Genomic DNA, 27,994 nt, shown 5'->3' with positions numbered 1-27,994 from the left:
TCATAGTTTTCTATTGAACATGTAGTAAGAGTACAGTAAGCATGTTTAAATTATACAGTATATGGGTCGGAGAAAATCCTCATGCTCATTGGCTTACACCTCTGTATATACACTAATAGTGTAGTTTGGTGATGTGAAAATTGGACAACAGAACACAATTAACATCTTGCTTCATCAGCAGAATCAATGAGTGAATCATTGTCTCATGAGAAGGTATCCAGTCCTGACATGCTCCTGGCCTTGGTGTGGCGCTGTAGCAGACCCTGTCCCATGTGAGCCGCCATCAGAGAGACCACGGAGCTGCTCCCGGCGGCAACGGCAATATCATACGGTGTCTGGCCCCGATCATTCTGCTTTCTGATACTTGCGTTACACCTATACAAGACCAAGATATATTTTAAAACAAGCCTTTGTAACTTCAACACCATTCCTGTTTGTGAATCTCACCCCAGGAGTATCTCAACGCTCTTCAGACCTTCATTTCCCAGAGCTGCAGCCTCATGCAGGGCCGTGTTATTCAACCTGTGACCAACACAGATGATAAAAATATTAATTTAGCTCAGATTATTACTGGGAATATCAAAAGGAGCTTGAAGCTTGTTTTCGAACTCACGGTCCATATGATTGGTTAACGTCGGCTTCTCTCTGCACCAGCACAGGAATGACATCGTGATGCCCATTTAGCACTGCAGCAACCAGAGCAGGACGCCCATCACTTCCCAAACATGCTGGATCAGCACCCTGCAGATGCACCCTCAATAACAACACACCTTTTCCAAATGTATACAGCTACCCCCTAGCTATAGGGAGATCCCTAAGGATCTGTTATAACTTGCAATTCTGACTGTTTGTAATTGCAGGGGGGAAAAGTCAGAATTCTGAGATATAGACTTGTTTATAAATTTTGGTAATTTTGACTTTTTCTCACAATTGCGAGTTTATTTCAAAATTCTTGATTCTGTGGATTCCTATTTAAATGACTGGATTTGTGACCGCATCTTTAGTCATCTGAAGCTATGAGCTTTGCTGTTGTTTGGAGTGCTGTGATTGGTTCTTTAGCCTCACCTCATCCAATAGCTGCTGCACCATTGAGATCCGGCCCCGGCCCTCAGACCCCACCTCCTTTAGGAGAAGCCTGTCTTTAGACTCCTGAGAAAGACATTAACCATCCAGATGAAATCTTTCTTTGTCTTATTAATATAAAAAGGATTATTATGTCAGTGTATGTGTGTGTGATACTCACTGGCTGCTTTTCTGTAGAGTCTGATGTCCAGATCTTTTTCTGCTTCCTTCTGTTGGCTGAGGATGCTGCGGTGTTAATGTTACTCTCTGTAAAATAGAGGAATACAGGAAAATAATTATAATCAGAACTTTGAACATTTTCTGTTAATGAATACATAATAAATGTATCAAAAAAGAGTAAGAAAAACTAATGCATGGTTAATATTCATTAAAATATATATTATGAATAAAATATAAGCTATTTTTGTTTTGTTTTTACGCACAAAAAGTATTCTCGTCACTTCAAAAAATTAAGGTTGAACCACTGCAGTCACATTGACTGTTTTAATGATGTCTTTAGTACCTTTCTGGACCTTGAAAGTGGTGATTATATTGCCATCTATGGACGAGTCATATACATCTCGAATTTCATCAAAAATATCTTAATTTGTGTTCTGATGATGAAGGAAGGTCTTACAGGTGTGGAACGACACCTGAGATGTACTAAAAAATGGAAAAGTTTTTCCTTTGAGTTTTTCACGTACAGACAACAACGTTTTCAAAACGGCCCCCGTTCACACTTATTATCGAAAGCGTCTAAAAACACTGTATTATTCATGCCAGGCCAGTAGTTGGCGATGTCACTTAGTAAAGAAATACTTTGCACCTATAGACTGAACGTGTAATACGCATACGCATGAAGTCACCGTTTTCACAAATTCATGTTTTTGTAGTTTACATGGAGATGATAAAAGTATCGTTTTCAAAAACTTTGAAACCCGTTTTCATTTTCAGTCCCCCAAAACACCATTGTCGTGTAAATGAACGACCAAAACGCATTAAAAAAAAAAGTTTCCTGTTTTTGGTTGAAAATGGTCTCGTGTAAACAGCCCCTTAATGACATTTGTTTAAAGTTTAGTAGGCAATCGAAAATATCATTAGTTCAGTATAACAGCAGTAGAAGTCAACGGAAAGGCCTGATCATGACAGAAACAAAACATGTTTGTACCCGGGCTGGCTGAATTCCTGCCTTCTGTCACAGCACTGAGGTTCTGACTCTCTGATGCCCCAGATCGGCTCTGCTGTCCTGCAGATGACAACTGGAAAAAAACAACATGTATGATCACACACGCTGAAAAACATGCAATACCCAAGAGACACATCAGACTCAATATAAAAGCCCTCAGGAGTGTTTCTTACCCTGGATCCCTCCGGTGAGGCAGAGATGAAATTGATGCGCAGACTGACTTCATAGCTGTCCTCCTGAATAACAGCAGAGATCATCTAGAGAGCAGATTGACAAAATGCGAACATGTTCAGGATACGCAAATACCCTCTAATAATAATACAGGAATAAAGCAAAAAACAATAAAAAGTATATAAAATTAATAATAATAGTGGTATAATTAAATAAATGTAAAAAAAAATTCAATGTATAATTTTTAGTGGTCCTACTCTGCCCAGCCGAGGTTCTCCAATCAGAGCTCTGAACTCATTATTATTCTGAGTGTAACTGCGCAGATGAGCGCAGATGTGATCCAGCTGCTTCCTCCAGAACCCTGAATTATACATACAATAAAAACAAATATAAAAGTCAGGCATATTTATTTGTTTAAAAAAAAAAAATCGTATCATATTGTACAGTAGCCTACCTCGACCTGGACTAATGGCAGTGAGGAGGGGCTTCCTGTCACTCATCTGTTCCTGTTTGCTAATCTCCGCCTCCCTCTGCTGGCTCCGTTTTTTCAGCTCAGTGCTGGATGGGAAAAACAGACCCACTGTCTGCGTCTGTGCATCTGCACACATGCGCAAACCCACAGCTGGAGGCACAGTTGTAGATTCTGGTGCAGGAACGGCTTGCCAAGTGGCTGAGGACTGTATGAGAAAGAGCGGGCGAGAGGAAGATATAATACTGTATGTTTTATGAGCACCAAACAGGCCATGTGCTGTACCTGATCAGCTTCCAGTGCGTCCTGTCCTTGGATTACTTGTGAGGGCGTCCTGGGTGGGCCGTCCAGGAAGACACCACAGCTACCACAGTAATTAGCATATGGGTGGCTGCTAGCTCCACACCGAGAACACGTCACAGTGCTGGCTTTGTGGCCGGGCTGCAAGTATAAACACAGAACCACACAGCATTTAGTTTATATAATACCAATTTTGTTAAATATACACAATGATATTTTGATTAAAGGTGCCATCGAATGGAAAATTGAATTTACCTCGGCATAGTTGAATAACAAGAGTTCAGTACATGGAAATGACATACAGTGAGTCTCAAACTCCATTGTTTCCTCCTTCTTGTGTAAATTTCATTTGTTTAAAAGAGCTCTGAAGAACAGGTGAATCTCAACATAACACCGAGTGTTATGTAACAGTCAGGATCATTAATATGTATGACCCCAATATTTGCATATGCCAGCCCATGTTCAAGGTATTAGACAAGGGCAGCCAGTATTAACGTCTGGATCTGTGCACAGCTGAATCATCAGACTAGGTAAGCAAGCAAGAACAACAGCGAAAAATGGCAGATGGAGCAATAATAACTGACATGATCCATGATGTCATGTTATTTTTAGTGATATTTGTAAATTGTCTTTCTAAATGTTTCGTTAGCATGTTGCTAATGTACTGTTAAATGTGGTTAAAGTTACCATCGTTTCTTACTGTATTCACGGAGACAAGAGCCATTGCTATTTTCATTTTTAAACACTTGCAGTCTGTATAATTCATAAACGCAACTTGTAATGTTAACGTGTGTAATGTTAGCTTTAGCCACAGAGAACTATCAAACTCATTCAGAATCAAATGTAAACATCCAAATAAATACTATACTCACATGATCTGATGTATGCATGCAGCATGTATGACAAACACTTTGTAAAGATCCATTTTGAGGGTTATATTAGCTGTGTGAACTTTGTTTATGCTGTTAAAGGCAAGCGCGAGCTCCGTGGGCGGGGAGCGTGAGGAATTAAAGGGGAAGCAGCCTGAATCGGTGCATATTTAATGATGCCCCAAAATAGGCAGTTAAAATAATTAATAAAAAAAAAATCTATCGGGTATTTTGAGCTGAAACTTCACAGACACATTCAGGGGACACCTTAGACTTATATTACATCTTGTAAAAAAACATTCGATGGCACCTTTAAAAAATCTACATATTATAATGTACACCGAATATAGTCTGGTAAAAAAGTTATGTGAGTAAACAGTCTGAAAAGGACAAAGAACCCATGAAACCACTTCATGACGCAGTTCCCTGCTGAAAAATCCAGCTAAAACCAGCCTAAGCTCGATTTTTCAGCAAGGTTACTTTCCAGTTTTGATGTATTTCCTATTTATGTATTTCCGATTCATTTAGATTAGCAAGTTGTAGTCTAAATTCGTAATAGCATACCAGCATATGGTGCATTTGAGTCCTTCTGGGAAGTTTTGCACAGCTAAAAATAACACCGGAAGCCTTGCACACTGAATTTACAAATGGCTGTAAAAATGTGTCTTCAACAGTTCAAGTTTGTCACCTTTGCCCCACACCAGTCGCAGAATCGTGCATCCGAGTGGTTGACTCTATTGCACTTGGAGCAGGAAACCATTTTGCCCTGTGAACTGGGTACAGGTGCAGCTCTCTGTCCACTTAAAACAGGCTGTGGAATAATAAAGCACCATTATAACCACTGTAGTGTCCTATCACAATCTTAGCAATTATTCAGCAGACCTCTAATTGGCTAAGGCATCCTACGCTGATTTCTGGTAAGCGGAGCTCTTACTGTGGTTTGCTGAAGCAGCTGGGATTCACAAGTGACACAATGTGTGATGTGAGAGGGGTTTCCTGTCCCACACGAGCCACAGATTAACTTATCCTAGAATAATAGTGATATAATGTACTGAATTGATTTCATTAATACAGTTAATTGACTAAGGAGTGATCCACAGATAGACATTTACCTGTAGTCTCAGACTAGCCTGCGGCTGCAGTTGTTGAGCCAGTGGAGACTCGCACACCACACATGTGGCCGTATTGAGAGGCACCATTGTTTTACAGTGCACACATAGACCCATCTGTGAAAAAGCACAGCAAATACTCATATTATTGGGAAATGATTACCGATTATCTGAATATCATGATATTGTGTAGTAACAAAGTATGTAGTACCTGTCCTCCTTCAGTAGGGGGGAGTCTTTGACCAGGTATTGGGGGCACTGGTGATCCACAGTGCAGACAGAATTGGGCAAAAGGGTCTGAAGGGCGATGACTCAAGCACTTTGGACATCTTCAGAAAGATATATGATTCTTCAGAAATTCTAAAATGCTGATTTGCTACTCAAGAAACATTTATTTATTATTATCAATGATGAAAACGGTTGTGCTGCTTAACATTTTTGTGGAAACCGTGATACAATACCATTCAAAAGTTTGGGGCAAGTATGATTTAAATAAAATAGATAAATAAAATAAAATAAAAACAAGAAAGAAAGAAAGGATGCATTAAATTGATCAAAGGTGTCAGTAATGGCATTTATAATGTTACAAAAGATTTCTATTTCAAATAAACGCTGTTCTTTGGAACTTTCTATTCATCAAAGAATCCTGAAAAAATATATATATCACAGAATTCAACGTTGATAATAATATGAACCATTATTAGTAATTGAGCCCCAATAATATTTTCTAATAATTGAGCACCAAATCAGCATATTAGAATAATTTCTGAAAGATCATGTGACACTGAAAACTGGAGAAATGGTTCTGATGCTTTGCATTACAGGAATAATTATTTTAAATTGTAATAATATCTCACAATATTCATTTTAGCTGTATTTTTTATTAAATAGATACAGCCTTGGTGAGCATTCGAGACTTCAAAAACAAAAAAACCTTAAGTGAGGAGTGTAATTTTGAGCATGAAATGATTTAATTGTTAATATATGTATGTAGCTGAGGTCAGCTAATAAAGCTGTGTCAGTAAATCTCACTCCCCTGGCCTCAAGAGGCGCGTCCTTGTTAGTGTGCCAACCTCCCATGCCGGAAACACCAGTTTGAATCCGCTTGGAGTGGTGCGAGTAGAACTAGGGGGGGTTACGTTGGTGCCGTGACCCAGATGGGAGTGAGGTTTAGGGGGTGAGTGTAGTAAAACTGTACGTGTAAACCTCACTCCCCTGGCCTCAAGAGGCACACTAGAGGCTGCAGTTTTTAGTGTCCTTGTTAGTGCACTTAGCCCATGCCGGAAACTCTGTTTGAATCCTGCTCGGAGTAGGGTGAAAGAACCAGAGGGTTTGCAATGGTGCCGTGACCCGGATGGGAGTGAGGTTTTAGGGGGTGAGTGTAAAGAGGCACACTAGAGGCTGCAGTCTTTAGTGTCCTGGTTAATACGCCCGCCTCCCATGCTGGAAACACGGGTTTGAATCTTGTTTGGAGCAGTGCAAGTAGAACTGGAGGGTTTACATATATAATAAAAATAAAATAATAATTTTTGTGCTCAAAATAACATCTCTCCCTCTTGCTTACCTAAGGAAATCTGTTTCTCTCTGGATCCGTGATATCTGAGTGCTTGTCAAATTCCTTAAGGGACTTTCCACAACATCTGGACTCTGGTTCTGGTGGGATTGGGAATGTTAACGTTAAACAGGAAGTGTTCTGTTTCTGTTTTCTGCTTGAGATGACAGTGATCACCATCATATTGAGGGTTGTTGGAGAGTGTTTTGTGTATGTCGTAAACCTTTACTTGTGTGTTTTCAGCTGTCAGCCTTGCAGAAGAACTGGGGCCGAAGCACTGTGAGAGGAATCGAGGGCCTTTCAGAGCTCTGCGAGAGTCACCACTGGGGATATCTGACATAAAAGAATGCAAAAATGGCAGATGAATGTTAAAGGATGTGTAATTGTGTATGAATTCTGAGATTAAATCATGAATCATAAATAATTTTTAAAACTGTCAAGCAATTTTCAGGTCTTACTAAAATCAAAAGAGAAAAATAAAAAATATATTTTGCATAAAGAAAATATAGATGGCTATATGTAAGCTTTTTTTTTTTTGCATTGTGACATTATTTTCATGTCAATTCATAAACTCCCTTCCCCAAATAGCCTACTGAAATGTGAAAAATATCTTTCTCATTACTGGAATGCAGGAATTTAAAAAAATTTTTTTAAAAAATTATATATAAGAATTTTACATATGTACTATGATAATATTTGTTGCACTGAACTTATTTTATCGTAATTAATAACATTTTTACAGTAATGAGAATAGGATTTTTTCATGATTCCGCTTTTATGATTTTGCTTTATAATAATGAAAAATGAAACATTGCCATGATGAAAATGTCAGAATCCGAAAAATTGCAATGGCTTTTTGGCAACATTTTTTTTCATGCAAAATCTTTTTATAATTTGATACACACATTTGTGACAAACGCACGCTGACTAGAACCAAATGCTTTACCTAAATATTTAATAGAGGAAACGCCAGCTCCGTTTTCGCTCCCCTTCAAATTCTTTAATGAATCCTGTTCAACATAAAGTAATATTTATAATACATATTCTTAAAAATATGTAATGTTATGATGGAAAAAAACAATCCATTATGGGTTTAAAACTGACATCCTTGCCATTGATCAGTCTGCCATTCTTCAAAGAGTCATCCTCATGGTCCGCAGTCAGATCCTCATCTGAAGCAAGTGGCTCCACTATGAAAACCTTGGTGACGACAGCACTCTGTCTGCCATCTCTGCATTACATTACAAATGATCTTTATTTGGGTTAATTTGAAGTACAATGTTTTGCTGGGTGTTTCCCCAAATGGGCATTTTTGTCTTTTAAAAATAAACTCTATTTTAACACTCTCACTAGTTGATTTAATTAGTCTATTAACAAAGGACATGCATCAAATGAGAATTCTGAGATTTTTATTAAATTTTTCTGAATATTTTCACCAGATTTTAAATTATGTATTATGTTTAATAGTATTCGGTTAAAGAAATTACATTTTAAACATTTTTGGAATAAAAATAAAAAACTCTTTTGTCCGACATGTCTCCCTGTAGTACGGGGCTTTTAAAGGAACGATGGAAAAAATATATTGCATTCTCTCGCAAACGTTTTGTATTCCCCCGAAAAAAATTGCATTCACTCGCAAATAACTCAAAATGCAAACATTTTGCGAACGAATGCAAAGGTTCTCGGGGGGATGCGATACATTTGCAAAAGCATTGACATACAATTTCTTCCAATGCTTTTCCCATCACCATGTCCCTTTAGGGGCTCCATACTATAGGGGCATGAGGATGGTAAAAAGAATGACGTGGGAGGGCAAAAAATATATACATTTCAATGCTTTTGCACATAAAGAGAAACTTTGTGTTCACTTGCAAAACTTTTGTGATCAAAACAATGTGAGGTGGAAGGAAAAATGCCAAGTTTGACAGGGAAACACAATACTTTTGCTACAGAATGCAATACTTTTGTGAGGAAGCGTAAATGTTTTGCGAGCAAATGCTAAGTTTGTTGGGGGGACGTAATATTTTGAAAGAGGACCAAATATTTTTGAGTTCCAACACAAAGTTTGTCAGAGGAACGCATTACTTTTCTAGACACAAAGTTTCTCTAGATACCACAATACGTTTGTGAGGTGACGCAAATGTTTTGCGAGTGAATGCTAAGTTTGTTGGGGGGAACGTAATGTTTTAAACGTATATTTTGAAAGAGGACTCACTCAAATGTTTTTGCGATCGAATGCAAAGTTTGTCAGGGGAAAGCAATACTTTTCTAGATGCAAAGTTTCTCTAGAGAATGTATTACATTTGTAAGGTAATGCAAATGTTTTGCGAGTAAATGCTAAGTTTGTTGGGGGAACATAATATTTTGAAAGAGGACTCAAATACTTTTGAGATCCAATGCAAAATTTGTCAGCGGAACGCAATACTTTTGAAAGAAGACTCAAATATTTTGCAAGCAAAAGCCAAGTGGAGAATGCAAAGTTTCTCTAGAGAATGCAATACTTTCGTGAGGTAAAGCCAAAGTTTTGCGAGCGAGCGCAAAGTTTGTTTGCAGGAACGTATATTTTGAAAGAGGACTCATTCAAATGTTTTTGCGATCGGATGCAAAGTTTGTCAGGGGAAAGCAATACTTTTCTAGATGCAAAGTTTCTCTAGAGAATATATTGCGTTTGTGAGGTAATGTAAATGTTTTGCGAGTAAATGCTAAGTTTGTTGGGGGAACATAATATTTTGAAAGAGGACTCAAATACTTTTGAGATCCAATGCAAAATTTGTCAGCGGAACGCAATACTTTTGAAAGAAGACTCAAATATTTTGCAAGCAAAAGCCAAGTAGAGAATGCAAAGTTTCTCTAGAGAGCGCAATACTTTCGTGAGGTAATGCCAAAGTTTTGCGATCGGATGCAGAGTTTGTCAGGGGAAAGCAATACTTTTCTAGATGGAAAGTTTCTCTAGAGAATGTATTACGTTTGTGAGGAAACGTAAATGTTTTGCAAGCGAATGCTAAGTTTGTTGGGGGGGGGAAAGAAGACTCAAATATTTTTGAGATCCAACACAAAGTTTGTCAGCGAAACGCAATACTTTTGAAAGAAGACTCAAATATTTTGCAAGCAAATGCCAAGTTTCTCAATGAAAAGCAATACTTTTACTAAAAAATGCAAAGTTTCTCTAGAGAACGCAATACTTTCGTGAGGTAATGCCAAGGTTTTGCGAGCGAGCGCAAGGTTTATTGCGGGAACATAATATTTTGAAAGAGGACTCACTCAAATGTTTTTGCGATCGAATGCAAAGTTTGTCAGGGGAAAGCAATATTTTTCTAGATGCAAAGTTTCTCTAGAGAATGTATTATGTTTGTGAAGTAACGTAAATGTTTTGTGAGCGAATGCTAAGTTTGTTGGGGGGAACGTAATTTTTTGAAAAAGAGGACTCAAATATTTTTGAGATCCAATGCAAAATTTGTCAGCGAAACGCAATAATTTTTGAAAGAAGACTCAAATATTTTGCAAGCAAATGCCAAGTTTCTCAAGGGAAAGCAATACTTTTACAAGGGAATGCAAAGTTTCTCTTTCGTGAGGTAATGCCAAGGTTTTGCGAGCGAGCGCAAAGTTTGTTGCGGGAACGTAATATTTTGAAAGAGGACTCATTCAAATGTTTTTGCGATCGAATGCAAAGTATGTCAGGGGAAAGCAATACTTTTCTAGATGCAAAGTTTCTCTAGAGAATGTAGCCTATTAGTTTTGTGAGGTAACGCAAATGTCTTGCAAAGCAAACTTAAAGTTTGTTGGGGGAACGCAATACTCAAATATTTCTATCACCATGTCCCCTTAGGGGCTCTGTAAGGTTTTTTTGGACAATAAAAAATGCATTCAAGACATTAGTTAGGCGTGGTAAAAACGTTTTAATGTACAAAATATAACAAAAAGAAATCTGTTAGTTTTAATAAAAATCAACCCCTGGCCCTGCACATAATAGTGCCTGTATTTGAAGAAACACCCAGCATACCATCAAATGTACCTACGTGGTGACAGCCATGGCTCTCACAGACACTTTTCCCACAGGTAAGCGAATAGGTTCAGTAAACTTCAGAGTGCTGCCACCAGAGCCCAGCCTCTTCATCGCCTCGGGCTTACTGCCGTCCAGTGTGTACAGCACACTCACATCAGGGGATTCTGGGATATATGCAGTATGAATCACATGACATGAAAGATCAACAAGCAAAGAAGCAGCTTGTGTTAAAACCGCACTGACTCACCTGATTTGATCTCCACAGGAGTGCAGGAGTCAATCTCATGCTTGGCTTTACCAGGAGAAGGCATGCGAATGGGAATGATTTGAGGTGCTGCCACTGAACCTGCTGTCATGTTTCCACTATATAGGAGAGAAAATACATTGGTGAATATTTTACCACCGATTTGTTTAAATCAGAGCATGCATAAAAAGTGAAGTACATAAGACTATAGAAAATATGAGCTTAAAAACGCTACTATCCTGCCTATTTGTGTATTTTAAAGTAGTTCGGACCTTAGCTATGTGAAATGAAACGCTGTATCCAACGACGCTGTAATGACACACTCAACACTGGACGCGCTGTTGATTCAGCACGTATCCCATAGCAACTGAGTAGCCTAGTGCGCATGCGTGATTCCCCCGCCCCCTTATGAATTATGCCCCAAACTTAAAGGGACTTAGCACTTGTGATAGTCCATTCATATTGCGTCATAGAAAAATGAGAAACGCGTGTGAAAATAATGAATGCTCCTCAGAACTTCTTGAGGTATGTCTGTGAAATAACCACTGCTTATTAGTTTTGGATGGAGAGAAATTCTGATCAGACAGTTTACATACATCTCTTCTGTGTTTTCTTTCATGAGCTTTTTTAATTGGGGTCCGGGGAAAACCAGAGGGCCACAAGTGCTAGGGGGTCCTAAAACAACCTTAAAGGGTTAGCTCAACCAAAAATGAATATAATGTCATTTATTACCCACCCTCATGCCGTTCCACACCCGTAAGACCTTCGTTCATCTTCAGAACACAAATTAAGATATTTGTGTTGAAATCCGATAACTCAGCGAGGCCTGCATAGACAGCAATGACACTTCCTCTCTCAAGATCCATTAATGTACTAAAAACATATTTAAATCAGTTCATGTGAGTACAGTGGTTCAATAATATTATACACGACAAGGATATTTCTTGTGCCCCAAAAAATCTTTTGAGTCGAATCAGTGATTCAGATCATGTAACTGCTGAAATCACGTGACTTTGGTGCTCCGATTCACTCATTCGATTCATAAAGCTCCGAAGCTTCATGAAGCAGTGTTATGAAATCGGCCATCACTAGATATTGTTAAAAAGTCACTATTTTGTTTTTGGCGCACAAAAAATATTTTCATTGCTTTATAATATTAAGGTAGAACCACTGAACTCACATGAACTGATTTAAATATGTTTTTAGTATATTTATGGATCTTGAAAGAGGAAGTACCATTGCTGTAATAAATGAAATAAATGAATAAAAATTATATATAAAAATCGTGATCAAAATAAGAGAAAAAATTTAAATAAATGCACAAATAAATCATACATCTAACCGAACAATGCTATAATAAGTAGAAAAAGTGTAATAGGCCTAATTAACTTAATAGAAACGACATATTTTCCAAATAATATTTAGATATATTAATAATTATTATATTTTCTAAATACACAAGAAACAAAATATATGTCTTTAAAATTTTAGGATGGGGTCACTAGCACTAACTAGGATGAATGGATCATAATTTGGGTGTCCATAGCATCTAAAAGATTGAAAACCCCTGCAAAAGACAACCTATCAACTATGAAAAACTGTATTTATTGATATGGTTCAGTTATATTTAAAATGCATATCAGTAGGAGAAGTAATACCAAAGGGTTAAACAACAACAACAACAAAATCTTTCTATGATGCCGAATGAATAAATGACAAATGTTTATGAATTCATCTCGTGCTCTCCAGCACAGTAGGTGGCGATATGAACCTTTTATTTGGTTTGTAATCTGCCAGCTTGTGTTGCCATGTCTTCATTTTATTCGCTACTTTGCACTTGTTTTTGTTATAAATAATGTAAGTCGCGTTTGTGAGATTTATTTGCTTACTTCCATAAAGTGTCGGGTTTCATGATGAATTGATTATTTTCTCTTATTCAGGAGAGGAGAGTCGCTAATTTGTGCTAGTGTTTGATAACCCGGCTGCATGTTTATTTTCCGCGATCTGGCAACCCAGCCTCCTGTAAACTCTCCCCGCCTACCGCAAGACATGAGTGCATGTTGATCTTCTACAGCCGAGCGTTTCACCTTAACTTCACAGTAATATTTGAATGTATTATTATTGACATTTGACTTTCTCCTCAAGCAATTCCTTTCTCATGAGCAATGACAGAAGTTAAAGTCAAAAAAGAGTCAACGGATCCTGTAGACATCGAGAATCGGTGAGTTCGGCGCAGTTTAACATCCTTACCCATGCGAGTCTTGGCCTGTTAACAACATTTGACAACGTTTAGATGGATTTCAGACGCAATTAAAGTTAGCAGTTACGCAATTAAAGTGAGCGTCATGGAAATAAGATGTGAATGTTTCTAATGTTGAGAACTATTTGCTTTTTTTAGTAACGTACGCTTTATGCTTTATCATTATTTTAAGATGAAAATCATTGTGATATAACTTAAATCTAAATGTCTTCCCATTGCATAGTTTTCTGCGTTGAAGTTCGGAAAACGTAATTACATCAATTACGTGCGTTTAATTGATTTGTGTCTGAATGAAATGTTCAGTTTTGATCTTTCATTTTGCACAAACTGAAACAGGAAGATTGTTTTTTTTTTATCACTTATCAACATTATTAAGAGCAAATGAATGTGTTTTTGTCGTGCTGCGCAGAGAATATTGGGAAATGTAGTTGATATTGCTCAAGTATCTTATTTTTCCTCTGTTAAAGGATAAAAGAGCTGTGTCAGCAGTTTCCACAAGGAATCACAGACCAGGTCATCCAGAATGACATGCCGCATGTTGAAGCGCAGCAGCGGGCCACGGCCATCAACAGACTGCTGTCTGTGGTGAGATGTTCAGCACCAGCTGACAGTGTGTGAAACATGTGTATCTGTTCTTTATACTCATGTGTGTTTCTTCATTTTTGTTCTCAGGGTCAATTAGACTTGCTCAGAAACAGCAATGGCCTTTTATACAGGCTTAAAGATCTTCAGTCTGCAAGGTTTGACTCCTTAAATGCAAGCATATCAGCTAAATTTGCTATGTGTATATATACAGCTATGGAAAAAAATTAAGAGACCACTCCAAGTTCAGAAATCAATGTTAAGTGGTCTCTTAATTTTTTCCATAGCTGTATATATATAATATATATACACAAACCCGATTCCAAAAAAGTTGGGACACTGTACAAATTGTGAATAAAAACAGAATGCAATGATGTGGAAGTTTCAAATTTCAATATTTTATTCAGAATACAACATAGATGACATATCAAATGTTTAAACTGAGAAAATGTATAATTTTAAGGGACAAATAAATTTCATGGCATCAACACATCTCAAAAAAGTTGGGACAAGGCCATGTTTACCACTGTGTGGCATCCCCTTTTCTTTTTATAACAGTCTGCAAACGTCTGGGGACTGAGGAGACAAGTTGCTCAAGTTTAGGAATAGGAATGTTGTCCCATTCTTGTCTAACAGGCTTCTAGTTGCTCAACTGTCTTAGATCTTCTTTGTCGCATCTTCCTCTTTATGATGCGCCAAATGTTTTCTATGGGTGAAAGATCTGGACTGCAGGCTGGCCATTTCAGTACCTGGATCCTTCTTCTATGCAGCCATGATGTTGTAATTGATGCAGTATGTGATCTGGCATTGTCATGTTGGAAAATGCAAGGTCTTCCCTGAGACGACGTCTGGATGGGAGCATATGTTGTTCTAGAACTTGGATATACCTTTCAGCATTGATGGTGCCTTTCCAGATGTGTAAGCTGCCCATGCCACACGCACTCATGCAACCCCATACCATCAGAGATGCAGGCTTCTGAACTGAGCTCTGATAACAACTTGGGTTGTCCTTGTCCCTTTTAAGTCCGGATGACATGGTTTCCCAGTTTTCCAAAAAGAACTTCAAGTTTTGATTTGTCTGATCACAGAACAGTTTTCCACTTTGCCACAGTCCATTTTAAATGAGCCTTGGCCCAGAGAAAACGCCTGCGCTTCTGGATCATGTTTAGATATGGCTTCTTTTTTGACCTATAGAGTTTTAGCTGGCAAAGGCGAATGGCACGGTGGATTGTGTTCACCGACAATGTTTTCTGGAAGTATTCCTGAGCCCATGCTGTGATTTTCATTACAGTAGCATTCCTGTATGTGATGCAGTGCCGTCTAAGGGCCCGAAGATCACTGGCATCCAGTATGGTTTTCCGGCCTTGACCCTTACGCACAGAGATTGTTCCAGATTCTCTGAATCTTTGGATGATATTATGCACTGTAGATGATGATAACTTCAAACTCAAAATTTTTCTCTGAGAAACTCCTTTCTGATATTGCTCCACTATTTTTCGCCACAGCATTGGGGGAATTGGTGATCCTCTGCCCATCTTGACTTCTGAGAGACACTGCCACTCTGAGAGGCTCTTTTTATACCCAATCATGTTGCCATTTGACCTCATAAGTTGCAAATCGGTCCTCCAGCTGTTCCTTTATATGTACATTTAAATTTTCCAGTCTCTTATTGCTACCTTTCCCAACTTTTTTGGAATGTGTAGCTCTCATGAAATCCAAAATGAGCCAATATTTGGCATGACATTTCAAAATGTCTCACTTTCAACATCTGATATGTTATCTATATTCTATTGTGAATAAAATATAAGTTCATGAGATTTGTAAATCCCTTTTTTATTCACAATTTGTACAGTGTCCCAACTTTTTTGGAATCGGGTTTATAATATATAATATAATTAAGTGAATATATTTGCAAATATGTGCACACAAATTTAAATCAAAATAAATTTTAATTCATTTAAAATTTTATAATGCACAATTTACATATTTATTTCTTCACAGTAAAGTAAAAGGCTCTGATAACCAAGAAAAACTAGTTTACCAAATCATAGAAGATGCTGGGAATAAAGGTAATCTTCATTTTTTTAAATTGTATTTGTTTAGCATTGTTTTATTAAGCGACTGGTCGATATTGATAAAGAACTTATCTTTAATTGATTTTTTGCTTTCTAAAGGAATTTGGAGCAGAGATATTAGATACAAGAGTAACCTTCCACTCACAGAAATCAATAAAATCCTCAAAAATCTTGAGAGTAAGAAACTCATCAAAGCGGTGAAGTCTGTTGCTGTGAGTTGATCTCTAAACATTATTTAGACATTTAAAATGTTTAATTTGCCTTAGACCTAGTGAAGAGTCTTGGATTTGTCCCATCCAGGCCTCCAAGAAGAAGGTCTACATGCTGTACAACCTGCAGCCGGACCGATCTGTGACAGGAGGTGCCTGGTATAGCGATCAAGATTTTGAGTCAGAGTTTGTTGAGGTTCTCAACCAACAGTGCTTTAAGTTCCTGCAAAGTAAGGTTAGATTGTAATATTTCTTATTCTTCCTAATCTTGAAAGTTTAACGCTCTGAATTTAATGCTTTCCCTGCCAACGCCAGCATTTTTATCATTTTTACACAACTTTCATGGCCCCCAGAATATTTTGTTGTATGAATTTTTGAACATAAAATATATCAAAGGAAAACAACAGAGCCTCTGCTTTTAAAAAACAAAACAACAAAAAACATTATTCTCAATCTAGCTTCTTTTTTTCAACACTGAAATGTGGGTAAGTTTCATTAAAAAAAAGCTTTTTATTTTGAGCAAAAAAAAAAAAAAAAAAACTTGAGAAAAGACTAAGTTCAGATCGGTTTCAGAACGATGATCAAAACAAAAATTAGGTAGATTGAGTCCATCAACACCCCCAAATCTTCAGTCTTGTACTTCTTTCTGGGCTCAATTTCATTCGTTAACGTTAGGTAGTTTTGATTTATATGATGATTAATGTTTGATGATCGCTTTAGTTTATATATGTCTAAGCAATGCTTTTATCATTTGTTTCTTCTGCTTTTTAGTTTTTTGTGCAAGCGTTGTCATAAACAACAGAAAATTCCATCAATGGCGGCGAAGCATTGACATAAATTCTTGAAAATACTTCAAATGGCAGTGCAGCATTGTGCCATAAATGGTGGAAAATTCTGTCAATGATGGGGAAAGAATTAATAGAAATGTGTTTGTTTTTAGGCTGAAGCAGCAAGAGACAGTAAGCAGAGCCCCATGGTGCAAAGAAACAGCTCATTTGCCACGTCTCATGAAGTGTGGAAGTACATCTGTGAGCTCGGCATTAGCAAAGTGAGTGGGAATAATATCTTTAATAATTCAGAGTAATTAAACGTGAACTGAACAGGTTTTTAATATCATTATGTTCCTGTGTGCAGGTAGATCTGTCCATGGAGGACATTGAGACCATCCTAAACACACTGATCTTTGACGGCAAGGTGGAGATGACTATAATCGCTGCTAAAGAGGGGACAGTGGGGAGTGTCGATGGACAGATGAAGCTCTACAGGGGAGTGAATCCCATTATTCAACCCACAGGCCTGGTCAAAACACCATGTGGACTGTGTCCGGTAACGTTTATATATTTAGAGGAAGCTCAAGTCTGAATTCAGTAAAAACTAGGGCTGTAGATTTAACACAATGACTTCAGTTATGGAATAAATATTATGTTAAAATGATTTCAATGCCCACCCCAGACCTATGTAGATCATCTTATATTGCTTACAGTTGATAGGTGATGAACATGATGCAGGGCAACAACTCACTTTGTTATGGAGTCTATAGAATGCAGTTAGAATGTTTCTAAAATTCAAGATATTAGGGCAAAAATGTCCTTAAGTATGTCATTAAGTACTCGCCCTCATGTCGTTCCAAACCTGTAAGACCTTCGTTCAGAAATATACAGTATCTAAATACCAATTCTGATGCAGCTTCCGAAAAAAATCATGGCTGTTGTAGCCTAAAAGTTTGTGTAATAAAGTCCTTCTTGAATCAACAAATTTAATCTTTTTGATGCTTTTCTCATTTAACACAAGAAGGAATTTAAATGATCTTTTGGGGGCAGTTTCTTGGCCAAATTTGATTTGTGATTGATAAGATTAATTAAATAACACATGTAATTAATTAGATCAATAATATTAATTACTTGACAGCCCTAAAAATAATTATTCTAAAGCATTAAAATTATTTTAGTTGATTACATCATGTAATTTAATTTGCTAAGTTAACGCTTTGTCTTCTAGGTGTTTGATGACTGTCATGAAGGGGGCGAAATCTCTCCATCTAACTGTGTTTACATGGTTGAGTGGCTGGACTTCTGACCAGCCAAGCGGATGACTTTGTTTTTCTCTGTGGAGAAAGTATTTTTCATGCAGCGATCTGATGCAGATGAAGATTTCTTTTATTTATACTGAACATTAAACATTAATGGCTTTAATGACACAAGCAGAACTACACTGAGTGAATAAGAAGCAGCTTACAATTGGAGTCATAAAAAGACTGTTGTAATTTTTTCTTTTTTGGTAATGTTTTTTTTTTCACCCATAGATATGTCTTTAAAGATATACCTCAACCACATCAATAAATAAAGGTTTCATATTTGTTGATAGGTAGTCAATGTATTGGACTTTGTGTTTGTGCACCTCCTATCATTTCAATGCACTGCATTCATATATTAGCAGATTGTTAATGACACTTATGTTTTTATAAGACAAATTTTATGTAAAAAAGACTGAGAAATAAATTGAATTTGTGGTTTAAAAAATTGCACAAAAATACAGAAAGCAAAATGTTTTATAATTTAGCACTATATTATATTACATCATTTCACATTTTAGGTAATTGTAAACATTTTTCTGCCATTGTAAGCTCATGGTTAACATGTTGCTTTAAAAAAACACCAAAGCTTATGTATACACAGTGTAATTTGCTTACTTGATCATTTTTAATTATTTCCACATTTTATATTATTTTTGGGACTCTTTATTTTGCATATTTGGATGAGTTAGTTTTCTTTACTGGTATGTTTGAGTATGAATGATTCTAAAGATTTTGTTCATTCTTAACAGGGCAAAGAGGAAATGGTGCACTTAAGGGATGAGTGGGTGTAGGTCATTGGGGAGGGAAGTCATGAATGGCAGTTTAAGCTCTATAGACAATAGTTAGCCACGTAAAGTGGTCACTGGTAGACTCACTTCCACTTTCCACGGTTACAAAACTATATTTGGGGCCTACTTAGGCTAACCTACTGGGACCCAGCTAATTTTGTCTTCTGTTTCCATGGGGTAGCCCAGATGGGTGGATAATGGGCACTTGATTGGTTCCATCGGGCCCAAATGGGTAACCAACGTTTCACCCATTTGGGGCTGATAGGGGTCTGTCCACATGGGTTAATGATTGGAACCAGATAAGTCTCATCTAGGGCTCCACAACGGGTAGAAATGAGTTTTGCAAATAAATGCTATTCTTTTGAACCTTTATAGAAGTTGTGTTATGGTTTTCACAAAAATATTAAGCAGCACAACTGTTTTCAACATTGATAATAATTAGAAATATTTATTGAGCATCAAATCAACATATTAGAATGATTTTGGATCACGTGACACTGAAGACTGGAGTAATGATGCTGAAAATTCAGCTTTCACAACAGGAATAAATTACAATTTAAAATATATTAAAATAGAAAACTGTTATAATATTTCACAATATTTCTGTCTTTGCTGTATTTTTGATCACTCTTGGTGAGCAGAAGAGACTTCTTTCAAGATTAAAGATCTTGCCAACCCCAAATCTTTAAATGTTAAAAATACCACACATAACATGCATTTTTCAGTATGTTATGTACTGAGAGTAAAACGTTTTATCTGTGCTCCATCACAAATCAAGCTGTCCCACATTAGAATAACCAACCTGCACTAGTGTGGGACTAGAAAAAGCTTTCGGAGCCCTTTTTTAGGGAATGTTTACACATCTGATGATCTGTTTGAATGAGATTAAAGGGCAAAACTGTCATTTCCGCAGCTGTTTTTAACAGGAGTGTCACTGTTTAATGCTGCACACTGAGAAAATAACAAAAAACAAGAGGTAATAACTGCATTTTACAAATCAGATTCATTATGAAATGCTTCCAGATCAAGAAAACCTCTGTCTGAAAAATCATAACATTTGGTAACAATGTTAATGCTCTAATTTGCATTTTCAATATCTCAGTCTGTTCCCATGTTCTACCAGAGTAGCCTATTCATAGATGATGAAGAGACCAAAAGGTGTTTACATCAATGTGACACATCACGCATTTTTATCACAGTCTCTCACCGCCCTCTCTCGCGCGCAGTAGCCATAGTAACCGGCCAAGGGAGCGCTTAGCAACACGAGAGGAGGAGGCACAGCATCATCTGCTGAGAGCGGAGGAAAAACAGCCGATGCGATCGACCTTCACTTCATCCAGACCTGCTTCTGATAAGGAAAGCTGAATGCTAAATCGTTTCAATTTGTTTAGTAATTATTAAACACTCACAAAACTACATCTAGCCTTTTACTGAAAATATCAATTGACGCAATGAAGTTCGTCGTGGTTTTAGTCTCCGCCGGCCTCCTGGCTTTTCTTGGCGCGGTTATCTGCATCATCGCCAGCGTGTATTCGCGATCATCGGCCGCCGCGCCCCAGACGCTTTCCGACAACCGCTCGCTCTCGCTCCTGGAGCCGCTGCCTGGATCCGTGGCGCACGCCGGCCCGCTCGGAGCTCTCCATGGTGCTGAATCTTATGAAGGAGGCGGATTGGACATCGGCCTGGAGATGCCGTCGCTTAATGAATTGAGTACTGGAGACGTGACTGGGCCAAGTCCCAAACAGTTCACCCTCAATCGACTCATTTGTACCCCTGTTCCCATCAGTGACTGCAAATCAAGAGATTTGAGACAAGAAGCCGATGACCCTTTTGCCGACGAGGAGGACTGGAGCCTTCGCACCACTGCCGAGGAGCTCCGACAGATCGTCATGCAACAAAACGATCAAATCCTCATGGATCAGAGGACCATCACTGAGCTCACCGGGAAGCTCTCAGAGTGTGAGAACGGACTGGAGGAAAGGAGTCTGCACGAGCGGAGTATGGGAATATGGGCGAGCAACCGGCGCCACATGGCCGGGGATGATGTGAGCAGCTCGGTTGCGGTGCAGCTGCAGACGGCGCGGGCTGTGGAGGAACTAGAGAGAGCGATTCTTCAGCTCAAAGATCGCATAGAGAAGTTGGAGGTTGGTTTTATTAATAATAAACACTTTAAGACTTGACTACAGTTCTCAGTCTGAAAAGGAATTTTCAGAGGGGAAACTTGTAAGCAAGCATCAAAATGTTAAAGAGTTGTGGATTTTGGGGAGAACTCTCACAGATGTTGCAGTATGTCTCTGTTTGTCTTTCTCACCTAGTAGGTGATTCATTTCCCCTACATCTTGTTCATCTCCTGGGTAGAAAGGCATATACATAAATCATGAGGGAGGAGAGAATAGTAAAGGTTCTCAGCTAGCTGGAACATTGTCCCCATCACACCTGAATTGTAGATGTTGTTATATAGACTTAAGGATCAGAGTAGTTATTGTTAACTAAAACTAGCCTATTAAAAATCGTTTTTGTTAATTGAAATAAAGCTGGAATAAAATAATAAATTAATATTTTATGGAAAAGCTTGACTAAAATAAAATGAGTTGAAGTTGAAGTACAAAAAATATTTAAATTAAAACAAATAGAAAAATATTTAAAAAATAAACTATAAAAATGACAAAAACATTAAATTACAAAAAGTTAAATTTAAATAAAAACTTAAAATATAAGCTATTTCAAAATATTAATAAATACTGTGATCATATATAAATACTACTATAACAATGTTTGAATGTAATGTGAAAAGTGCTCTTTTCTATGCAAGGATGTAAAAGAACTATAAGAAATTAAAAATGTAGTTTGAATAACTCATGCATATTCCAAGTCTTCTAAAACCATATAATAGGTTTTTGAGGAACAAAACGATATCTATGTCTTTATTCACTGAAAATGTTGATATCAGCGCGAATGTGAAAAGTATGTGTAATTCAAGAACATTCTTTTGAGTTCTTGTAATGCAGATGAATCTAATATAATCAGACACACATGCTGAACAGGATAAATTATGTTTTGCAATAATGACTTCTTGCACAATTCTCCCTCAGTTGGAAATAGGCCCTGCAGTGATGAACCACACTGAGCATACTGTGAGCACTTTGGGGAGCGTAGTGGTGGGTGAACCTGGCAGGCCTGTGGAGGATCTGGAGGGAGAGCTGGAAAAGAAAATTAGACTGTTGGAGAAGGAGAGGAAGAACCTCCGCAAAGAGACCCAGAGCCACCACCAGCACATCGACCAGGGACTCAATACCCTTCAAGAGCGTATTGCAGAGCTTGAACAGAGTAAGGAGGAGGGTTGGGTCAAAGTCAGGGAAAAGGGGATGAAATTGCCTCTCCATTTTAAACTCTTTCTCTTAACCTTTTCTTCTCAGGTCTTACAGATTACAGTTACCCACAAGGGTATAAACTTTCCTTCCCCGTGCGGACTAACTACATGTATGGGCTTGTCAGGCGGAATATTCCAGAGATGTATGCCTTCACAGTGTGTCTATGGCTCAAGCCTGCCGAGAGTGGGATTGGGACACCATTTTCCTATGCTGTACCAGAACAACCCAATGAAATTGTCCTGTTGCAGGGCATTCATAATCCTGCAGAACTACTCATCAATGATAAGGTAAGACCCAATACACCTTCCATTCGGAGCAACCTTGCACAATACAGTTGATAGACTCTACCGTTCCCTTCATTTACAGGTGGCACAGCTGCCTCTGTCTTTGCCCCAGGGCATCTGGCAGCATATATGTGTGAGCTGGACCCTACGGGATGGAGTTTGGAAAGCATATCAAGGCGGAAAGTTGAGAGGACGGGGTGAAGGGTTGTCCGCATGGCACCCAATCAAATCCGGGGGCGTCTTGGTATTGGGACAGGAACAGGTGAGCAAGACAGTGAATTCTGGAAGAGTCTATTAAGACTCTCAAAGGTGTGCCTTCACTCTTGGAAAAAATTTCAAGAATTGTAACCTTTAGGGGTGCAACAGCTTGTCAATGGGGCAGTACCCTTAAAAGGACATCTTTGCACCCCTAAAAGGTTGATAGTAATACCCTAATAAGGGTACATTTTTCTACACTAAGCTACTAATATGCACATTTTAGGGGTAGGTAAGGTACAAAGTTGTCCATTTAAGTGTACTGCACCAGTGACAAGCTTAAGGTACAACTTTTGCAATTTTTTCCTTGACACTGTTTGCATCCTTCAGGGGTCGTTAAGGTACAAAGGTGTGCCTTTGAGGGTACTACCCCTTTGACAAGGTGTTGTCCCTTAAAGGTACCATTTTTGCACATTATTTTTCATGCAACATTGTGTTACATCGATGCATAACCCTTCGGCTCTCCTTGGCTACACTGCAGGACACCCTTGGTGGGAGGTTTGACGCATCCCAGGCTCTTGTTGGGGAGCTTTCATTGTTTAACCTGTGGGACCGAGTGTTGTCACCAACAGAAGTGGCCGCTATGGCGGCTTGCCCTGAATCACCACGGCTGGGGAACGTGGTACCCTGGACTGACCGAGATGTGGACGTGTTTGGTGGGGCCGTCAAGGACCCCGTGGACCCCTGTGTTCAGAGCTCCCATCCCCGGCAATGAACGGGGCCATGGGTTGATACGTTTTTTTTATGGAGGTGGTAAACGAGACAAAAGAGGCTTGAAAGGTGTGCCGTATGCTGTGCAGTGGTCCCGGTCTATGTATAGAACGTGTTTGTTTCTGCAGGGAAGGGATTTGTCTGTGTGTTTGGTTATGGTAGTTCGGATAGAGCTGCTGCCAAAGGCCTGTTTGCGTCTCGTGTTGCTTGTGATATTTCATGCCCTTCTTCTCAAAGCATTACCACACAGTGGTCCCTTCAGATATAGAGAATGTTTTTCTAATAAGATGGATGTGGCTCATTCTCACAGCACTTGTCTTGCTCTTGTTTCATTATATGTGTAAAGTTGAGCTTTCGCTTCTTTCCCAGAGCAGCCTTTTCCTTTCTTGTTTTTATTACCGGTCCCTTAGCGTCACTTCCCTTGTAATACACTGTTATTTCCATCCGGCAGCACTTAAAGGTGTACAACGTCTTATCTTTATCATAACATGTCTTAAAATTTTTGTATCTTGGCATCTGGTGAAATGGGTCCTTACTCCGCAATGTATTTTCTCTCACGGGTTCAGCGAGATCCAAAAATATTTTAACCAAAATGTGTTATTTGAGGCTTAGTATCTTAAACGTCACACTAAATTTTAAAGATATGATGTGCAGCCCACACACTATAAAAATATGAATGTAAAACAGTATTTAGCATCTTGTCGTGTGTTACCATTGCATTGTACCTAAAGCCCTCCTTGCCCCATCACAGAGGAATGCTTAGGGAAGTGCCTGTCTGTTTATTTGACTCTTGCTATTGGTTGATGATCAGCTGTAATGTCAGTGTAGTGCTTTTTCATATATGCACCACAAAGGATCTACAATGATATTGTGACAAATGTGGATGAAAATATTAAAAAAGGTGAAGAAAATAAATATGAGAGTGCATTGTCTTGATTTCTTGTCTATGTGTTTATTTCATTGATGGACACAAAATGAAAACTAATTATGTATGTGTACATGCACTTATCTATCTATCTATCTATCTATCTATCTATCTATCTATCTATCTATCTATCTATCTATCTATCTATCTATCTATCTATCTATCTATCTATCTATCTATCTATCTATCTATCTATCTATCTATCTATCTATCTATCTATCTGTACACAAAACACACTAAAATTTATGATCACCAGACTAAATTTAATCATGACTGTTATAAGAGTAAATTATATTTATTATCCACTATATAGTCCTCAAACCAATCCAAAACAAAACATAAAATATATACAAAAATAATATTGTACATGCACAATGAGATTATAATTGGATCAGTGTTTTTTTTCTTCTATGCAATTCTGTGCAAATCCTGTTTATTTTCATTCTCATCCTCTCTTTCGCTCTCTTCATACTGCTGCTGCTGTTGAATTATAGATGTATGTTAATCACCCCCTCCATCACACTGACCCCTGCTGCTTCTCTCCCATCACCACCAGCAACCTTTTTTTTTCTTTGTGTGCATTTCCTCCACTGTACAATCTCTATAATTGCCGTATCAATTAATTTAATCTTTTCAAATATGTTCAAAGTTTAATAATCACAAATAAGCCAGCTTGGCATCCTTACAAAAAAAACATAATCACATTAAAAAAAAAAATAAAAAAATTGGTGTACAAAAAAAAGGATGGTGTACAAAATCTGCCCTGCAGCATTTGTTAGACACGTTCATAAAGTGCCACTTTTCTTGGTAGTAACGCTCTTGCGCTGTAAATGTCACTGTGTTCAATGCGCAGCCGGACTGTCATCTGTTGCAAGCCTCTTCTCTTCTCTTCTCTTCTCTTCTCTTCTCTTCTCTTCTCTTCTCTTCTCTTCTCTTCTCTTCTCTTCTCTTCTCTTCTCTTCTCATAAAGTACCATTCTTAACCTCCTTTTATATTCTTGCTCAAATCAGAGGTTAGATTATCCCCTCCCCCTGCTTTTATTTGTAAATCTATCTAGTAACTGAAAATCCCCTAATCCACGAATCAAAGCATGGTCTGTCTGAGAAACTCACGGAAAGCTTTTAGATGATCAAATGCTGTGCCGCAAAATCCTAAAGCATTTACATACTGTATATCCAAACCTACAAATGGCTAGCTTAATGCTGTCCCTGAATACTAAATTGGGATGAGTATTCAGTATTTAAAATCACACACTTGAGCTTTATTGCTGTGTTGTAACGTTTCTCTGTCATTAACTTTTAAAGGTGCCGTAGAACGATGTAATATAAGTCTAAGGTGTCCCCTGAATGTGTCTGTGAAGTTTCAGCTCAAAATACCCCATAGATTTTTTTTTAATTAATTTTTTTAACAGCCTATTTTGGGGCATCATTAAATATGAGCCGATTTAGGCTGCCGCCCCTTTAAATGCTCACACTCCCCGCCAACGGAGCTTGCGCTCGCCTTTAATAGCATAAACAAAGTTCACAGAGCTAATATAACCCTAAAAATGGGTCTTTACAAAGTGTTCGTCATGCAGCATGTCTAATCATGTAAGTATGGTATTTAATTGGATGTTTACATTTGATTCTGAATGAGTTTGATAGTATGCTCTGTTGCTAAAGCTATAATTACACACTGTTGGAGAGATTTATAAAGAATGAAGTTGTGTTTATGAATTATACAGTCTGCAAGTGTTTAATAATGAAAATAACTCAGTCTTGTCTCAGTGAAAACAATAAGAAACGATGGTAACTTTAACCACATTTAACAATACATTAGCAACATGCTAACGAAACATTTAGAAAGACAATTTACAAATATCACTAAAATATCATGTAATTATGGATCATGTCAGTTATTATTGCTCCATCTGCCATTTTTCGCTGTTGTCCTTGCTTGCTTACCTAGTCTGATGATTCAGCTGTGCACAGATCCAGATGTTAATACTGGCTGCCCTTGTCTAATGCCTTGAACATGAGCTGGCATATGCAAATATTGGGGGCATACATATTAATGATCCTGACTGTTACGTAACAGTCGGTGTTATGTTGAGATATATAAATATTTATATTTATATAAATATTTATTATTTATATAATATTATAAGATTATATTTATGTATATATAATTTATAAGATTATATTTATGTGTATATATAAACTATACACATAAATATAAACTCTTGCTGACAGGTCTTAGAACAGTGTGACAGTTATCTGGGGCAAACTCACCAGCTGTGCACAGATGTATCTACAGCTTAATGCAGGTCAGTAAAAAGTGAGAGCGAAAACAACAAAGATGAATGTAGTTTGGGACCAATGCAGCAGCTAGACAGCAGTTTTTATCATGAAGTGGGGTTAAATGGGGATATGACACAGCTGGTGTCTTTGCTCATAAATACTGAGCTTTGCAAAAAACAAACAACAACTACAACCTTATTTTCTTGTGTGGATAAAAGCTGTCAATATGCAGCCTAACATTTGGAATGACATTAAGGCTAGTAAATGATAACAGATTATTCATTTTTGGGTGAATTATTAAAAAAAACAAAAAAACAATAAGACATGATTATTGTATTATATATTTTAAAGTCACTATGAAAGTTGACTATTCTTGTTTTTTTAATCTAATATTGCAGTATTTATTATAAATTATTTATCGCACACATCATTATTGTGCCCTCATAATCTTTAATCAAAATAACTACACCTCCCCATTGCAGCTCATTTCTTCTCTGATGACATGTTTACTGGCGCGAGGGCGGGACAACCTGTCACTCACATGAGATCGACCAATAGCAAAACACAGGCTTCCAGCTACAAAAATCAAGTCCCATCCTACATTTTTCTTGTTTAAGAAGCTGTTTCACTCAGATATACGTCACAATAGGGAAGAAAACTGACTATCGCAACTATCGGAACCTCTGGCTTTGAACATAACAGATGTGATCCGTCGAATGATTTAAAGCAAAATTTTCCAGAATATACCAATGAAATGACCGTTGTTGTTTTTTTTTTATTTTAAGTTTATTCCAAAAGTTTTTTAGTATAAAGTTAAGTATTTATATACAAAGAGCCAGCTTAGCCTTTTATGTATTTGGTATTTTAATAAAATAAATAATTGCATAATGAAGGCTGATAATCTTTACATTCCAAAATATCAATCTGCAAATGAAAAAAGCACATTAAATACACAAATATATCATACACTCCCATTTTTTTCCCCAAAATAATCCTTCCAAAATAATCTTGAGTAAATGCAATGTTAATAAAACAAATGCAATTTTTTTTTTGCAAGCATTTTTAACTGTATACATTCTATATGTGGTATTTCAGGATACTTCTTTAATGTGAATTCTCCATGCTGTGTCCCAACAGATATTGCAAAATAATGAATACCAAAAAATGTTCTTGCTAAATGACCATAGAAATGCTTGACGTGCTCTTGACAGAACGA

The 27,994-nt window shown here is 37.6% G+C and overlaps 3 protein-coding genes across 3 annotated transcripts; 2 read left to right on the top strand and 1 right to left on the bottom strand.

Moving 5' to 3' along the window:
- Positions 1-44: 44 nt before the first annotated feature.
- dzank1 (double zinc ribbon and ankyrin repeat domains 1) lies at positions 45-11,258 on the bottom strand. The gene is made up of 21 exons (XM_067396353.1): positions 11,238-11,258; positions 10,969-11,084; positions 10,735-10,885; positions 7,823-7,949; positions 7,665-7,728; positions 6,948-7,051; positions 6,731-6,819; positions 5,378-5,495; positions 5,170-5,283; positions 4,992-5,084; positions 4,746-4,868; positions 3,135-3,329; positions 2,874-3,096; positions 2,677-2,780; positions 2,422-2,505; positions 2,231-2,321; positions 1,244-1,329; positions 1,066-1,149; positions 614-741; positions 448-522; positions 45-375 (listed from the first exon to the last, which is right to left on the bottom strand). The coding sequence occupies exons 2-21, from the start codon at positions 11,075-11,077 to the stop codon at positions 204-206; spliced, it is 2,334 nt and encodes a 777-aa protein (XP_067252454.1). The 5' UTR covers positions 11,078-11,084; positions 11,238-11,258; the 3' UTR covers positions 45-203.
- A 1,745-nt stretch (positions 11,259-13,003) lies between these two features.
- Positions 13,004-19,139, top strand: polr3f (polymerase (RNA) III (DNA directed) polypeptide F). Its single transcript, XM_067398745.1, has 9 exons — positions 13,004-13,186; positions 13,693-13,810; positions 13,898-13,965; positions 15,809-15,876; positions 15,982-16,094; positions 16,183-16,326; positions 17,032-17,139; positions 17,226-17,417; positions 18,090-19,139. The coding sequence occupies exons 1-9, from the start codon at positions 13,131-13,133 to the stop codon at positions 18,165-18,167; spliced, it is 945 nt and encodes a 314-aa protein (XP_067254846.1). The 5' UTR covers positions 13,004-13,130; the 3' UTR covers positions 18,168-19,139.
- A 1,249-nt stretch (positions 19,140-20,388) lies between these two features.
- Positions 20,389-23,578, top strand: nptxrb (neuronal pentraxin receptor b). Its single transcript, XM_067398744.1, has 5 exons — positions 20,389-21,097; positions 22,046-22,280; positions 22,370-22,611; positions 22,691-22,870; positions 23,345-23,578. Exons 1-5 carry the CDS (start codon positions 20,405-20,407, stop codon positions 23,576-23,578), a joined length of 1,584 nt encoding a protein of 527 aa, XP_067254845.1. The 5' UTR covers positions 20,389-20,404.
- Positions 23,579-27,994: the final 4,416 nt, after the last annotated feature.

The sequence above is a fragment of the Chanodichthys erythropterus genome, chromosome 10 (assembly GCF_024489055.1).
Source record: "Chanodichthys erythropterus isolate Z2021 chromosome 10, ASM2448905v1, whole genome shotgun sequence".
Classification (NCBI taxonomy): domain Eukaryota; kingdom Metazoa; phylum Chordata; class Actinopteri; order Cypriniformes; family Xenocyprididae; genus Chanodichthys; species Chanodichthys erythropterus.
Note: the sequence above shows the minus strand (reverse complement) of the source record. Positions and strands in the feature narration are given on the sequence as shown.